Source organism: Giraffa tippelskirchi, chromosome 7 (assembly GCF_054371585.1).
Source record: "Giraffa tippelskirchi isolate mGirTip1 chromosome 7, T2T-mGirTip1v1.2.pri, whole genome shotgun sequence".
In the NCBI taxonomy this organism is placed as follows: domain Eukaryota; kingdom Metazoa; phylum Chordata; class Mammalia; order Artiodactyla; family Giraffidae; genus Giraffa; species Giraffa tippelskirchi.
Window position 1 is genome coordinate 80,857,819 of NC_137281.1, and position 18,067 is coordinate 80,875,885.

Genomic DNA, 18,067 nt, shown 5'->3' on the forward strand with positions numbered 1-18,067 from the left:
TTTACATATATGATCTTACATCCACATATGTCTTGCAATCAAGGTGGAAGGCAGAAAGCTGAAGTGACTGAATCCAGCTCAAACTCTTGCTCTTTGGCCCCAGCCAGGCCTCCATAACATAACTTACCGTGCTGTCCTAATAAGAGCAGAGGGGACTGGGAGTCAAGGAAAGATGGATAAAATGAGAGTGGTGCACCAAGGACAGGCCCACAATTGTGAATCAATCCAGATGAGAGTGGAAAATCCTATCCAGACTTGAGAACGTCCCATTCTAGGGTAGCAGAATGGAGGAAGAATTTGGGAAATGTAATGTTTAAATATTGTTACCATCATACAGAACACAAGGTCATTGGGAATAAAAGGAAAAGAGCCAATCCCTGGAAAATGGAGCTGGTAAGAGGATAGTACAAAACTACCTATGTCCACTTAGTGGACTTATGTCCAAGATTCAGTACCCTAGGAATGGGGAGATTCCAGGATTTCAGAGACTCTATGCAGAATACATGGAGCTATAAGGTAGCCATTTTGGAGATCTGGCCTTCCCACATGCAGATGAGGAGAGGGACCCAACCCTTAAACGGAGAGCAGCAAAAGCTATTTCCATATCCCAATGGGCCCTGGAGCCAGAGTCCTTGATGGGCAGTCTACTGGTTTTCAGGAGGGACATGAAGCTCCTACCAAAGACTTCAAATTGAAAAGACACCAACATGTTCACTGAAAAAATGCCTTCCCAGTGTCTCAGTTTAGTTCAGTTCAGTTCAGTCGCTAGGTCATGTCCGACTCTTTGCGACCCCATGAACCGCGGCACGCCAGGCCTCCCTGTCCAACACCAACTCCCGGAGCCCACTCAACTCAGGTCCATTGAGTCGGTGATGCCATCCAACCACCTCATCCTCTGTCGTCCCCTTCTCCTCCTGCCCTCAATCTTTCCCAACATCAGAGTCTTTTCAAATGAGTCAGCTCTTCGCATGAGGTGGCCAAAGTATTGGAGTTTCAGCTTCAACATCAGACACTCCAATGAACACATAGGACTGATCTCCTTTAGGATGGACTGGTTGGATCTCCAACACCACAGTTCAAAAGCATCAATTCTTCGGCACTCAGCTTTCTTTATAGTCCAACTCTCACATCCATACATGACCATTAGAAGAACCATAGCCTTGACTACATGGACCTTTGTCGGCAAAGTAATGTCTCTGCTTTTTAATATGCTGTCTAGGTTGGACATAACTTTCCTTCCAAGGAGTAAGCATTTTTTAATTTCATGGCTGCAATCACCATCTGCAGTGATTTTGGAGCCCCCCAAAATAAAGTCTCTCACTGTTTCCACTGTTTCCCCATCTATTTGCCATGAAGTGATGGGACCAGATGCCATGATCTTAGTTTTCTGAATGTTGAGCTTTAAGCCAACTTTTTCACTCTCCTCTTTCATTTTCATCAAGAGGCTTTTTAGTTCCTCTTCACTTTCTGCCATAAGGGTGGTGTCATCTGCATATCTGAGGTTATTGATATTTTTCCTGGCAATCTTGATTCCAGCTTGTGCTTCTTCCAGCCCAGCGTTTCTCATGATGTACTCTGCATATAAGTTAAATCAGCAGGGTGACAATATACGGCCTTGACGTACTCCTTTTCCTATTTGGAACCAGTCTGTTGCTCCATGTCCAATTCTAACTGTTGCTTCCTGACCTGCATACAGATTTCTCATGAGGCAAGTCAGGTGGTCTGGTATTCCCATCTCTTGAAGAATATTCCACAGTTTATTGTGATCCACACAGTCAAAGGCTTTGGCATAGTCAATAAAGCAGAAATAGATGTTTTTCTGAAACTCTCTTGCTTTTTCGATAATCCAGCAGATGTTGGCAATTTGATCTTTGGTTCCTCGGCCTTTTCTAAAACCAGCTTGAACATCTGGAAGTTCACAGTTCACGTATTGCTGAAGCCTGGCTTGGAGAATTTTGAGCATTACTTTACTAGCGTGTGAAATGAGTGCAATTGTGCGGTAATTTGAGCATTCTTTGGTATTGCCTTTCTTTGGGATTGGGATGAAAACTAATCTTTTCCAGTCCTGTGGCCATTGCTGAGTCTTCCAAATTTGGTGACATATTGAGTGCAGCACTTTCACAGCATCATCTTTCAGGATTTGAAATAGCTCAACTGGAATTCCATCACCTCCACTAGCTTTGTTTGTAGTGATGCTTCCTAAGGCCCACTTGACTTCACATTCCAGGATGTCTGGCTCTAGGTGAGTGATCACACCATCGTGATTGACTGGGTCGTGAAGATCTTTTTTGTACAGTTCTTCTGTGTATTCTTGCCACCTCTTCTTAATATCTTCTGCTTCTGTCAGGTCCATATCATTTCTGTCCTTTATTGAGCCCAACTTTGCATGAAATATTCCCTTGGTATCTCTAATTTTCTTGAAGAGAACTCTAGTCTTTCCCATTCTATTGTTTGCCTCTATTTCTTTGCATTGATCGCTGAGAAAGGCTTTCTTATCTCTCCTTGCTATTCTTTGGAACTCTGCATTCAGATAGGAATATCTTTCCTTTTCTCCTTTGCTTTTTGCTTCTTTTCTTTTCCCAGCTATTTGTAAGGCCTCCTCAGACAGCCATTTTGCTTTTTTGCATTTCTTTTTCCTGGGGATGGTCTTGATCCCTGTGTCCTGTACAATGTCATGAACCTCTGTCCATAGTTCATCAGGCACTCTGTCTATCAGATCTAGTCCCTTAAATCTATTTGTCACTTCCACTGTATATTCATAAGGGATTTAATTTAGGTCATACCTGAATGGTTTAGTGGTTTTCCCCACTTTCTTCAATTTAAGTATGAATTTGGCAATAAGGAGTTCATGATCTGAGCCATAGTCAGCTCCCGGTCTTGTTTTTGCTGACTGTATAGAGCTTCTCCATCTTTGGCTGCAAAGAATATAATCAATCTGATTTCAGTGTTGGCCATCTGGTGATGTCCATGTGTAGAGTCTTCTCTTGTGTTGTTGGAAGAGGGTGTTTGCTGTGACCAGTGCATTCTCTTGGCAAAACTCTATTAGCCTTTGCCCTGCTTCATTCTGTACTCCAAGGCCGAATTTGCCTGTTACTCCAGGTGTTCCTGACTTCCTACTTTTGCATTCCAGTCCCCTATAATGAAAAGGACATCTTTTTTGTCTACTCAGTCCCTATGCTGGATGCTGAGGGAACATGTAACATGTTTCCTGTCATGAGAAAGTTCATTTCACATCCATCACCCAATTCCATTTGATACACAAGCACACAATTGTTTTATACTCTTACTGGTTCTTAGCCATAAACATTACTTCCATAAGATTTATAAATCCTCTAGAAAGTGCACTCTTCTTGATGTCTTACACAACGATAGTTACATGATAGCCAGTTGATTTATGGATTTTGGGAACTTCTTCAACACTCAGATCTGCTGAACTTACTTATATTCACTTTTGGGAAATTCTAAAGGAAAGAACAAGTTGTTTATTGAGCACCTAGTATGTACAAGACATTATGGTAGGACCAAGAGAGGCTACAAAGATGCAAAAGAAGTAGAAGTGCCTGCCTTTGGGGAGTAAGGGCAATCTAACTGGGAGAAAGGCTTGAAAAATGAATTACAAGAAAAATCTTAGGTAACAACTACATAGAACAATGAAAGAGACCTAAAAACGGCAATGCCAGTTTAATTGCCTTCTGTTTAGAGCAGTCAAAAAAGTTTTTACAGAGTAGGTGGGGCTTGAGCTGAAAGACAATTAGGACTTGAAGGAGGGTTAGAAAGAGTATGTTCCAAGTGGGAAAGATGCTCTGAAAGGTGGTGGTAGGAAGGCATAAAACACATATAGGAAAAAAAAAAAAGATGATCTAAGTCTTACAAACATCATAACTGACTTGCATGTGTGTGCTCAGTTACTCAGTCATGTCCGACTCTTTGCACTCCCACGGGCTGTAGCCCACCAGGCTTCTCTGTCCATGGAATCTTCCAGCTGAGAATACTGGAGCGGGTTGCCATTTCCTACTCCAGGTGAAAAGAGAAAGTGAAAATCACTCAGTTATGTCCGACTCTTTGCAACCCCGTTGAATAGTCCATGGAATTCTCCAGGCCAGAATACTGGAGTGGGGATCTTTCCAACCCAAGGATCGAACCCACATCTCCTGTGTCTCCTGCGATGGCAGGCAGATTCTTTACCACCAGTGCAATATGCGTTTATGTCATCACTCTCCATGGACTGCAAGGGAACTCCTCTAAATATCACTCCAGTTCCTTTTATATGAACTTGCTAAGCAAATAGATTGACAAAGATGCTTTCTGTTGAAATCCCTAGGTTAAAAACATATTTGTTTTTAGGTTATTATAAACTTTTGAACCCTGGAGAAGGAAATGGCAACCCACTCCAGTATTCTTGACTGGAGAATTCTATGGAAAGAGGAGCCTGGTAAGTTACAGTCCATGGAGTCACAAAGAGTCAGACATGACTGAGCAACTAACACACAAATTTTGAAATAGCTATCACTGTTATGAGCATTGATAGTTATTAACTTTTTAAAGAAAGGACATCTAATTTAGAAAAAAAGCTTCGATGAAAACATTTGCAGACTCCTAACAATGGCTCTTCCTAGATACATAAGGTAGCTACAGAAGGAAAACAATTTTGTTACCAATTATGAGGAAAGACAAAAATGGAGAGCCTGATGTATGTCAGATTATAGGTCATATTGTATCTCATGTATTCTGAAAACTGTTTCTGACTTTCTAAATACAAATATATCAGCCTAGAACAGAAAAAAGAAACAGCTGAAAATATTTTCATTATGATGGATAGTGGGTTCTGGCCCCAGTCTTTACACTTAGCAGTTGTGATAGTTGAAACAACTCACTGGACCTCTCTGAGCCTCATTTTTTCATTGACAAATAGTGAGTGCCTGCCCTCTTTCCCACAGGATGTTCTGAGAGGCTGAACAGATAGATACAAGGTGCCGTTCCTATTAAATCAAACAGCATAATCACATGTAAAACTGTCACCCGAGCCCTCAGCAGGTTCTCAAACTGTGAATGGAATCTGAATTGAATTAGCATTATTTTTAAAAGTCAGTGAACATTATCATCTCAAAGTGATATATAAGCATCAAAAGTGAATATATTTATTTCAGAGAGTGGAAAAACCAAGGTCTACAGAAATATCATAATTCCTTATTCATTGCTATACCCAGCACCTAGCACCATGTCTAGCATATAACAGATCCACAATAAATATTTATTAAATGAATGAATGAATACTTCTCTCTGAGTCCCCCTCCTCCAGTACTCTCATTTGCAAAATCTCCCTATCTCTCTTTTCAAGATATACAAGGTATTCACCAAGGGACTTCAGTGAGATTTACTTTTCCTCTTTAGGGAAGGTATTTTATTTATATGTAAGAAGGTTAACAGTGTATATCTAAATTAAAATTTAATAGGCCTTTAGTATAAACAGAAGTGCCTATTATTCAGTGTTTTTTAAATGCTATAATAGGCACATTGTAAATCACAAGTTAATACCTAGTGAAGGGAAAATAGATCCCAAGGGTTCTGAAGCATTAAAGTAAAAGACCTGTCCCTTTGAAAGGTCTATGTCTTTGTACCATTGAAAGAGACCTGTAATGTACAATTAATAATAATGATGGTGGTGATGACCATGACTTCTGCAGTAAGCACAAAGGCAATGATGACAATAATTTTTACAGTGAAAATTACAATTATGTTTCTCAGCACTGATAGTGCAGGTAAGCTAGTGGCCAACTTTGCTATATATAATCTTACCATATGTAATTGTCCTTAAGTGTTGGGTTAACCTCCTTACATTGTAAGCTTTAACCTTTAGGAAGACTGAGCCCAAGCCTAAACATCAGCTCCTGAATAGAACTTTTGTTGGTTGACAAAGAATAGACCCAGTTCCTCTGTTTATATCTGGTTATCCCACTCAGGACTTCTTTAGATGACTGCTCTCATCATGGAGATTCTTACTTCCTTTTGAATGAAACCCAGACATTTCTCCCTGAACTTGGAGGTCTTTAACTAACTTTAAATACCAAAAACATTGCCAGTGAAGGGAAAATGTGGGCACTCACACTGCATCCTGCAGTTTTCAGGAGGTGCTACAGTTCTGCAGGACTCAGGAGGGCAGCAGGTGGGGAGAAACGAAAAGTCTCCCTGCTGATGCTAAGACCAAAACATTCTCCACAAACATGTGGGTACAGTTTGTCTACCAGCATATCACAGTAACAAAGCTGAGTGGCCTATCCTATTTCCAGCTGTTACTCGTGGTCAAGACGTTTTTTTTTCCTTAGGAGCGCGTGAAATACTCCCCTGACCTGTGGGAGGATGCTTTGGCAGGAAGGAGTGAGGTGGGCCGAGTAAGCGAAGAGGCACATTAGAAGCAAAGCCCTCCCACCCACCACTCTGACCTCTGGAACCTGGCCCTCATGGGAAGCCAAACAAACCAGCTTTTTTGGGGGGGGGGGGGGCTGTGCCCAGCCACATGTGGAATCTTGGTTCCCTGATCAGGGATTAAACCTGCAGTCCCAACACTGGAAGTGCAGAGTCTTAACGACTAGACCACTAGGGAAGACCCCCAAAGAAACTAGTGATCACCATCCCACAGCCCCAACACTCACCTACGCCGACCCACTCACCATGGAGGAGACAGGGAATCGCTCTACCCACAGCTTGTCCACATTCTCTCTGACACCCTCGGTGAAAGGAGGGATTCCCAGAATCTCAGACAGAATGAGAAAGGGGAGGAGCTGCAGGGAAGGGAGAAGGGGCTGTGTGGTCACGACTTTTTGTGTGACAAATTTTCCCCTTTGAAAAAGTCCTGAGCATTCATTTTCATTTTATTATACCTGAACCATGTTGTTGGGATGACAAAGTACGGGGTAATTTGCTCTAAGCCTTACCTATTTCTTACAACAGTCCTGAACCATCCCTCTCCCACAATGTGGTACTAAGTGTTTTTCTCATTGATCATGTCCAGAGTATCTCTAGGATAAGCAAATTGACCTGCTTGGTGGCTCCCATTTTTAATAAGTGCATTCTCATCCTGCCTTCCAATGATCCAACTCATTGGAAAAGACCCTGATGCTGGGAAAGATTGAAGGCAAAGGGAGAAGGGGGCTACAGTTGATGAGATGGTTGGGTAGTATCACCAACTCAATGGACAAGAGTTTGAGCAAGCTCTGGGAGATGGTGGAGGACAAAGGAGCCTGGTGTGCTGCAGTCCATGGGGTCGCAAAGAGTTGGACATGACTTAGATTGGACAACAAAAACAACAACATCCTGTCTCCCACATGCCACCTTCATTCCTACAATTGGCCTTTCCTTTCTTTTCTTTCAATATACAGCTTCCTTTCTTTTAAAACATGTTTCCAAATCCAACTCTTCATGAAAACCCACCTTAATAATCCCCCTTCATTGCCACTTCATTCTCTAGCTTCTCAGAGCTGAGGTACAGAACTGACAGCTGGAATAATTACGAATGGTAATATCAACTGTCTATTGAATTTTTGTCATGTGCCAGACATTATATGGGCTTCCCTGGTAGCTCAGCTAGTAAAGAATCCACCTGCAATGCAGGAGACCCCGGTTCGATTCCTGGATCAGGAAGATCCACTGGAGAAGGGATAGGCTACCCACTCCAGTATTCTTGGGCTTCTTTTGTGGCTCAGCTGGTAAAGAGTCTGCCTGCAATGTAGGAGATCTGGGTTGGATCCCTGGGTTGGAAAGATCCCCTAGAGAAGGGAAAGGCTACCCACTCCAGTATTCTGGCCTGGAGAATTCCATGGACTGTATAGTCCATGGGGTCGCAAAGAGTCGGACACAACTGAGCAACTTTCACTTTCACTTCAGACATTATATATTTTATGTGCAGAAAAGAATACTCTTATCCCTAATTTACAAATGAGGAAACTGAGGCTAGAATGACATGTTCAAGATCACTCAGCAACTGAGTGGCAAATCCAGGGTTCAAACCATGATTTAGACACCTGCTGAGCCCACATTCCTTCTCTCACAGCAGATATTTCCCATGGTGCTGCACTGAATTGATGATGGTGACTTCCTTTGTCAGTCTCTCCCCGCTCCTCAACCACCATCACCAAAGAAAATGTATGTTCCCCTTGTAGATCCTCAATATGCTCATTGAATTGAGCTGAACAGTTTAAAGCCAGAAAACACATCTCCTATTTTTTTTTTAATATATTCCATCCTTGTGCTCAGCACATAAGGTAATCATTAAATGTTAATGACTAAGGGAAATGGAATAAAATCAGTGTTGTGGTAGCCATTTTTAAGCTTTAGGAGTTTAAATGAGCAAGCCTGTACACAGCACCACAGCTGGGAGCGCCATATTGCCATTAAGCCAGAAGGTGGATTCACGGGATGGGAACATTGAAAACAGACACCACAAGAATGGTTAAGTCAGCTTTCCAAACCACTTTCTATAAGTAGCTACTGATTTTCCCTCCATAATAATTTCACAATGATTAGCCTGCTGGATGAAAAATCCCAGGCAAAAACATGAGTGTTAGAAGAATTTAGAATAACCACTGAATATTGGGCTAAGGTTGGAGGTGATGTTGACAGTAGATAGACACGTTCCCATCTAGCTGGTCAGAAATGTAAGAGAACTGCCATCTAGGTTTCTATTATGGGCTTTATCTTTCAGAATAAATGCCTGCTTTTTAATCATTAGGTTTACAAAATCCAATCTTACATTCCAACACATATGATATCAAAATGTGATTTGGTGAGAAATAGTGTCTTAATGTTATCAATTTTTGCTTCCTTTTGCTTTCTTTGCTCATATCATGAAATCTTACTTTTTGCCAAAACCTTACTTTGTAGCTTTTTAACTTAATTAAATATATAGGCAATTACTGACACCATCTGTCTTCATAGAAAAAGAACAAGAAGTGACACAAGAGACTGGGACTCTGAAGGGAATGTTTAGCAAACAAAATCTTCCAGCTCCACTACAGTAATATTTATTTTTAGGAGCCCTTCTGTTATTTTCAATCATTTATGCTTTTTAGAAATAATGAATTTGAGCTATACTTTAAATGTGGTGACTTTGGTATGTTTTTTTAAAAGAAAATATCAAGCAATCCATTGCTTTTTCAGTAAAACAAAACCTTAAATATGCCGTTGAACATCTGTTACTAGTACAGTCTAACACAGCACTTAAAATCCTTTAAAATCCCTGAAAACCTTTATAAAGTTACATGAATCTTTTGCATAAATAGAACTGTTTTAACAGTATGTATATTCCCTTAAACATATCTTTTGCTTTCTTACACATAAGATTCACTGTGTTGCTTAGTGTTCCAAGTCCTTAAAATAAATAAGTGAAATGGCTTCACTTTTTGAAGGACTCATTCTTCCCCTACAGACCACATTCCTAGCCCACTCTAGAGTTCTACTTAGTTATGTCTGTTTTTTTAAACCTTGTCCAATTTCTTCACAAATGTCTTAATATGTAAATAATATCAAGCCAACCCATTGAAACTGGACCAGAATCAGTCAGGGTCCAATACAAAATCAAAGTCTAAATAGCAGAATTCCCCTCTCATGGAGAGAACACTATCAGAAAATACAGAGGAGTTATAGAGAAAAGAATCACATATAGCTCCAAAAGAACATGGGATTGGCAGTTACCACCAAGGAGGACAACTGGGTTCTTCTGCAGGTCTTTCCGAACTGAAAGGAGCAGGCTTTGAATCCCTTGTGTCAGCTACTAGGAATTCTACCCTCATGAGTATAAGTGTGGATAAGAGGACAGCTCTAAAGAGGCTCAATATGAAAAAGACATGTTTCAAAGAAATAACTGTAAGACTTCTACTCATGTTAAAGACATATGGTATACTAAAGAATATGCTATGTCAGATTTAAATATATAGAGAGAAAGAGTTTTTTTAATTCACTTGTTGATGAGGGAAATATGAAGAAAGTGATTTCACAATTTTTCCTACAAATTGACTTAAAGATTGTATAAAATAATTATCAAATATAAATAGAGCTAATACTAAGAATTCACATACCTGCCATGATTTGCAAGCCCTCTAGTGCATTCTCCTGAGAGCAAGCTGTATGTTAAGAAAGTGCATTGAATTTTTAGAAGAAAAGATGGAGAGACAGGGGGAGGAAAGGAGGAAGGAAGAAAGGAAATACTTCCCATAATGAGTTTCTTTCATTTGCTAGAAATTGAACTTAGGGACAAATGGTATGTCAGTCAAAGCAGCCTCTGGGGTGAAGCTCAAAGGAGCAGAGCCCTAACTGAGCAGCAGAGCCCAGACGGGTAAGCCGGGACTGAAAACCACTTGCTCAGATGAAACTACAGAGTGATTTTCTGTCTGCAGTTACTCAATTGGGATTTTTCCCAGGGCCCTAAAACTCTACCCATACGTTTCTGGGAAGTGACACAGGACTTCTGTTGATCATGGTAGGAGCCTTGGCTTTTTGCCTATACTGAAGGACAGTATTTTTTTTGTCTTCATATAGGTCTTTCATTATAGGCTGTCAAAGTGCTTAAAAGACAAGTAATGGGGAAGGTGAGGCAGAAAGGTGTTAAGTGGGTCACCCACAGTTCCACGATAAGTCACAGGCCTTTCTCTGGCTTCAGAACAACCAAGGAATTGGTGGAGCTTCTGGAGGGGACTGCCAGCAGCATGGCGCTCGCTCACTTTCATCACGTGTTTGTCTCCCTTGCCAGGTGGAGAGTAATTGCCAAGATCAAGTACGGGGAGAACCTGGACTTCGGAGCCAGGCAAACTTGGACATTAATCCTAGCCCTGCCACTTAGCTGTGGAACTTGGGCAGGTTTGGGGGTTCTTTGAGCTTCCACTTCCACTTCTATAAAATGTGGGTGTTAATATCTATTTCACAAGGTTGTTGTGAGGATGACATGAGAAAATACCAGAGTGTCTTGTACATAATAAACCCTTGATGTACATTAATTCTCCTTCCTCTTTCCCTTCCCAACTCTCCCTCTTAGAGTCTGTCCTCCATGTGGTCAAATAGGCAGCTTTCTAAATACTGCTGCCGTCAACAAAGATAGCATATTGGCTTGATAGGGTGCCAAATCTTTCAAACACCAGAATCTGTAGACAACAGAAGCAAAGTTGTGGAATCCAGATTCATCTCTCAGATAACCAAATCCAAAAGGTTCTATTATGATAAACAACCCTCTACTGTCACCAAATTAGTCATGACTTATTGTACTATTGGATTAACTTGATGTCACTATGGAGGGCCTACAGCTTGGGAGTCACTCTCTATTACAGAAGGCAGGCTGAGGCATTGGTGGGGGTAGGGGGTGGGCCCGGGAATGAGAAATGAGATGGGAAAAGGGTAGCAGATGTGTTTAAGACAAAACTTCCCTTTAGTCACGTGCCCAGTTGCCTGACCAGCCCTGCCTCTCTTCTGGATTTGACCATACCCAGCCCCACTCAGTACAAGAGTTGATACAAAATGAAAGCCTGGGAGGTTCAAGAGGGAGGGGATATATTAATATGTATACATATAGCTGATTCACTTTGCTGTACAGCAGAAACTAACACAAAATTGTAAAGTAATTATACTCAATTTAAAAAAAAAAATGAAAGCCTGCAGTGGGCAGTTGGCTAAGTGTCCCAGAAAAGTGACACTGTATTCCCAGGCCTGACTCGTTTTGACAGGTGCTAATATATTATCTCTTCCAGCCCATGACTTCTTATTGAGCTCCAGGTATTAACCCTTGCTGAGTACTACTTTGCTTTATAAAGCAGGTATGCTCTTACCCACATATGGAAAAGCTTTTTAAAAGGAAGACTTGAAGAATGCCTGGAATAAATTCAGAGGGCAGTCTGGTAGGTGATTTATCACGGGATCCCTTATTCAGTCGTGATTTACACATGCACCTAGATTTAAACTAGTGGTCATACAAATTGTGGCAGTGTCCTCCATAGCAAGGGTCTCCTGGAGACTGGTGTGTGTGTGTAACAGCTTTATTGAGATATCATACACATAAAATTCACACTTTTAAGGTGTATGGTTCAGTGGCTTTTAGTATATTTACAGAGTTAAACAGTCATCACAATTATCTAATTTTAGGCCATTTCCTTCACTCTAAGAAGAAACTGTACCCATTAGAAATCATTTCCCATAACTTCCTCCTTCCAGTCACTAAAAACCGTTTTCTCCTTCTACGGGCTTCCCTACTCTTATTTCATATAAATGGGATCATACACTAGGTGATCTTTTTGACTGGCTTCTTTCACTTAACAGAATATTTTCAAGCTTCATCCATGTTTAAGTATTTATCAATGCTTCTTTCTTTTTAATGGGTGAATAATATTCCATTGTATTTATATACCACATTTTGTTTATCCATTCATCGGTTGATGGACATTTGGACTGTTTCCCCTCTTTGATGGTTATGAACCATATTGCTATGAACATTCATGCACATGTTTTTGTGTAAACATGTTTTCATTTCTCTTGCTTGCCTATCTAGGAGTAGACATGTTGGTCATACGGTAACTATATGTCAAATCTTTGTGTGTGCAAATGTGCATGCTCAGTCATGTCCAATTCTTTGAGACCCCATGAACTGTAGCCCACCAGGCTCCTTTGTCCATAGAATTTTCTAGGCAAGAATACTGGAGTGGGTTGCCATTTCCTACTCCCGGGGATCTTCCTGACCCAGGGATTGAACTCACGTCTCTCATGTCTCCTGCATTGGCAGGCAATTTGTAACCACTGCACCACCTGGGAAGCCACTCTTCATAGGTTCCTCAAGTCTTCGAGAAACTGACAAACTCTTTTCTAAACTGACTGCACCATTTTACTATCTTAAGCAATACATGAAGTTTCCTATTTCTCTATATTTTGGCCCACACTTTTTATTGTCTTTTTTATTTCAGCCATCCTTGTAGGTTTGAAGTGGTATCTTTCCTGTCTGTGTTTTAAAGAGAAGATCTATTTCCTTGTGTTATTTAATGGAATTGTCCAACAAAGATTTATTGTACATACATATCAGGCGTGCTGTGCTAGGTATTATGCAGGATTCAGATATGAATCAGAGGGCCCTGCTGTTGGTCTGATTCTCCTCTCTAGGAATTCCCAAATGTAAACAACTTTAAATCACGGGCTCTGAACTCTGGTCTCTTCCCCTCTTGGAGTCTTGTGCCTGGAATTTGAGGAGGCTGGACAAGATCTCCTCAGAGGCCACAGCCCATGTTTCTTGCCCACATATCTGCAACCAAGATTGTTCTCTATAAGACATTCTGGTTTACTGGAGCCATCAAGCAAACTAGGTGGGGAAGGCAAATTCTACCGCTAACTCATTGCACTGATGGGGCCATTGCCACATGCACAGGCCCACTTCACTTTGCAAGACAGCCTTCCATGTCCACAAGGACTGGGCACAGGAATTCTCCCCCATGGGAGCATGGGAGCTCCAGAATAAGAGCTTCCTGCCTTGAAAATCCACACAAAAGCCTTTTGGAGATCATTTTAATAACTTTAAAAGAGCACTTCTCAACTAAGCAAATCATTCACCAGTCCTGACATTTATAGTGTGAAAATTTAAGAAGAAGAACTATCTACAGCATGGGATTATTATATTGAATTGGCATGGGAGAAGCATATATAATTACTAGTCCTAGAAACCTATAACAGGTTATGAAAATTGGGTTTCCATGTTTATTATACCTTAATGGTCAATGGCAAAATAAGAAAATGGCTTTCCAAAAATTCATAATAAAAAAGCAAGGAAATACTTAAAAGGAAAAAAGAAATGAGTATGTAATTCTGTACCATAAGAATACAAATAATATCAGGTAGGCCATCAATCTTGAAAGTAATAGAGACAGAATCATAAATTTACAGAAGCAGTGGAAGAAGCTTGGGAAAGGAAGCAGAGAAGGCAAGAGTGTATTAAAAAGGTTTTGACTTTTTTTTTTTTTTTTTACAAAAATGGAAAACATAAATATAGCTGCTCATGGCACAGGCTTAAGTTTCAGTATTTTCCATTTTGGATCCCAATATTAATTTTGAATACTGTTCCTACACATCCTGAAAGAATTTTCAAAATCACAGAGAAGCTTCTGGTGCTATAAAGAAATTGGACCATGAATGCTGGTAATTAGGTGTCATGGAAAGAGCTGGAGCAGGAGTCTAGAAACTTGATTCCAGCTCTTCCCCTAGATGTGGTACCTGAGTGTGTCAGTTCACCTCTCAGAGTCCTCAGCCATAAAATTAGGAGGTGGGAATGATGAATGTCATTTTAGGTCTGCCTAAATGGACAGGGCTGTTTAAATAGACCTCTTTGGGCCCTGAATATTTTCAGTTTTAGAGATTCTATTACCCTACATCAAATGTATAAATGCACCCTCAGGGAATGTGACACAGATGTAACTGTGTAAAAGAGTTGTGTCGCATTTAACTGACATGTCAATTTTGTTGATACATTGTTATTTGATAGTTCTCATATTGGGGGCCAGTAACTTTTTTTTTTTTTCAGAATCCAGGTATTTTTAAGGCCTTTGAAAATCACGGCCCTGAGTGCTAAGTAGCAGGGCCCAGATTTGTTGCTGCTTTTAGCCCCACGAACTCCAAAGGCCCAACATCAGGTAGTGGCCAGATGGGTGGGAGAGAGAACTCTGGTTGCTCTGAGAAAGTCTTGTGGAGCTGTGATTTAAACTGTGCCGAGAACGATATATAGAATTAATAGAGACAGAGGGGAAGGCTTCCAAGATGAATACTAGGAGTCTGAACTGTTAATCAGGTCCCAGGGTGACTGCCCCAACCAGCAGAAACTGCAGTTCTTCACCTCAGAGAGACTGGGCCATCCCAGAAGCCGCCACTAGGTGGCAACATGCCAAGAGGCTGCAGTCTCCTCTGCCTGTCTATTGATATTTTTGTGTAATACAAACAATTCTTACCAAAAATCATAATCACATCAATATTTTCCTAAGTAAAAATTCTTACAGTACAGTGTACCACCTCCCTTAAAATTAAGTATCAGGTGTGTTGTTTACCACAATGGAGAGTTTGATGCTGTCTAGCAATTCAGTGATCAAGATGGGAAGAAATCTCACTTAGTAGCTGCTTCCCTGGGTCGGGAAGATCCCCTGGAGAAGGGAATGGCTACCCACTCCAGTATTCTTGTCTGAAGAATCCCCATGGACAGAGGAGCCTGGTAGGCTACAGTCCATGGGGTCACACAGAGTCAGACACGACTGAGCAACTAACATTTAAGAAAGTGTGTTCTCTGTGTAATAGATGGGATTCTGGAACCTATTTTTAAACAGCATCTGAGAGGAATAAATGTGCACCCTATGTCTGAGAATCAGGCAAGAATACCAGAGTCAAGAGCCAGGCAAGTAAGTTCTTACTTCCGCCCCAGACTCTGTTCCTGGCAGTCACACAGGAAACAAATCCAGATTTGTTTCTGCCAGACCCCACAATAATAGTCTCATATCATGTAGTCACTGGATCTTCACAACAACCCTCAGAGATAACAAACATTGTTAGTCTGTGTTAACAGGCAAGGAATCTGAGGCCCAGAGAGTGAAGAAAGTTAAGATCATGCAGACAGCAAGTGGTGAGATCAACACTCCTTCCTACTGAGGTCCTGAAACTCTGGTCCAGCGCTCTATCCATCCAGTAAAGACATTTGCCTCCCTCAAGGTCTCTATTGCCCTCAAGCTGCCATCAATTCTTTTCCTTACCAAGCTACCCCTGCCGTTTTCAGCCTTATTTCATCTTGACCTAAACCTAATGAGAAGCTTGTCCCCTAGGGAAGACCTCATGTCCTGCAGACCTTGCCTCTCTTCAACTAGGGAGAGATAAAGCCCAAAAGTAACAACAGAGAAAAAACACCTCCCTACAAAGACTGATTCTGCTTTATACCCCCAACCCAGCCAAGCATATCCTTCTGATTTTGTAGCTGAGAAAAGAGAAAAGGTGCCTGAAATCCTATTCCATCCTCTAGAACACCATTCAACAAAGGCATCTCACACTTAACACTCCCAAGCCTGAAATCTTTTTTTTTAAATTAGTTTATGTATCTATTTTTTAACTTTACAATATTGTATTTGTTTTGCCATACATTGACATGAATCCACCATGGGTGTACATGTGTTCTCCTTCCAGAACCCCACTCCCACCTCCCTCCCCATCCCATCCCTCCAGGTCATCCCAGTGCACCAGCCCCGAGCACCCTGTATCATGCATCAAACCTGGGCTGGCAATTCATTTCACATATGATAATTTAAATGCTTCAATGCCATTCTCCCATATCATCCTGCCCTCGCCCTCTCCCATAGAGTCCATAATACTGTTCTGTATATCTGTGTCTCTTTTGCTGTCTCGCATATAGAGTTATCTTTACCGATTTACTAAATTCCATATATATGTGTTAGTATACTGTATTGGTGTTTTTCTTTCTGGCTTACTTCACTCTGTATAATAGGCTCCAGTTTCATCCACCTCGTTAGAACTGATTCGAATGTATTCTTTTTAATGGCTGAGTAATATTCCATTGTGTATATGTACCACAGCTTCCTTATCCATTCGTCTGTGGGATGGGCATCTAGGCTGCTTCCATGTCCTGGCTATTATAAACAGTGCTGCGATGAACATTGGGGTACACGTGTCTCTTTCAAGTGTGGTTTCCTCAGTGTGTATGCCCAGCAGTGGGATTGCTGGGTCATATGGCAGTTCTATTTCCAGTTTTTTGAGGAATCTCTGCACTGTTTTCCATAGTGGCTGTACTAGTTTGCATTCCCACCAACAGTGTAAGAGGGTTCTCTTTTCTCCACACCCTCTCCAGCATTTATTGCCAAGGCTGAAATCTTAATTTTATCCTTTAAACTATTCCTAGTTTAAATTTCTAAACTAAGCAATCTGTCCCAGGCAGTACACGGTAATTCCACCCTTCTGTTTTTTTGTTGTTGTTGTTTTAATATTTATTTATGTATTTTTGACCGTACTGGGTCTTTGTTGCTGCACATGGGCTTTATCTAGTTGCAGTGAGTGGGCTTCTCATTGTAGTGGCTTCTCTTATTGCAGAGCACAGGCTCTAAGCCACGTGGGCTCGGTAGTTGTGGTTCCCAGGCTCTAGAGTGTGTGAGCTTCAGTAGTTGAGGTGCAGGGGCTTAGTTGCCCTGCAGCATGTGGGATCTTCCTGGGCCAGGGATCGAACCCGTGTCCCCCACATTGGCAGGCAAATTCTTAACCATGGATCACCAGTGAAGTCCCATCCTGCCATTTTTTCAAGGCAAAGTTCTCAGAGACATCCTTGATTCCTCTCTTTCTCTCACACCTGCATTCAACCCATCAAAAAGCCCTTTAGTTTCTAGTTTTGAAGTGTATCTATAATAAGGCCACTTCTCCCACCCGCTACTATTACCATACTGAACCACCCACTATCATCTCTCACCCAGACTACAGAAACAGCCTCCTCGCTGACCTTCCTGCTTCCATCCTTGTCCTTTCACGGTCCCTTCTTCCCACCGCAACTAGGGCAGTTAAAAATATGTTATATCACGGCACTCCTCTGCTCACCACCCTCAAGTAGATTCCCAACTTCCACAGTTACAAGTAAGAAATAAGCCCCTGGCTCTGTTTTTAGACACATCAGTAAGGACAGGGGGAACCTTGGCTACCCATGACTGTATAGCCCAGCCAGAAGAGAGGTGGCCTGACCTCCACAACTTAGGCATAGCCGTGGGTCTGACTGAGGGTTTGGTTTTGCTCTAGAAAGAATCCACTGGTCAAACAGTAGGTTTCCTATTATGTTGGGACTGTGAATAAAGACATGAATGGTGGTGCACATATCCTCCAGCCACGACAGGCTGCTGAGGAAGTGGGTCCTGTATCACACTTTGTTCTAAAGGCCTGATGTTATCTCTGTAGTGAATGAATTCTCAGTGCTGCATCTCTTGCAAGCCTTAGTTGGAGGATCTACCTTTGTAAAAAATTCCACATGAGCAATAATACGGATGAACCTGGGGGTTATTATGCTTAGTGAAATAAGTCAGAGGAAGCTAAA

At 41.4% G+C, this 18,067-nt stretch overlaps 1 protein-coding gene and 1 long non-coding RNA gene across 20 annotated transcripts in view; one reads left to right on the forward strand and one right to left on the reverse strand.

The window, feature by feature from the left end:
* Positions 1 to 18,067, forward strand: part of IQCH (IQ motif containing H) — a 220,420-nt gene that overhangs the window by 167,688 nt on the left and 34,665 nt on the right. The window contains exon 13 of one of the 16 annotated variants that reach the window (XM_081511841.1): positions 10,742 to 10,985. The exons of the other annotated variants lie outside the window; for them this stretch is intronic. Within the exon in view, the coding sequence (XP_081367967.1) occupies positions 10,742 to 10,831 (90 nt within the window). The 3' untranslated portion in view covers positions 10,832 to 10,985. Of the gene's footprint in view, positions 1 to 10,741; positions 10,986 to 18,067 lie in introns of those variants that run through there. 16 annotated transcript variants of the gene reach the window in all.
* LOC145514311 (uncharacterized) overlaps positions 1 to 18,067 on the reverse strand; it is a 178,579-nt gene that overhangs the window by 103,137 nt on the left and 57,375 nt on the right. The window lies entirely within an intron of this gene.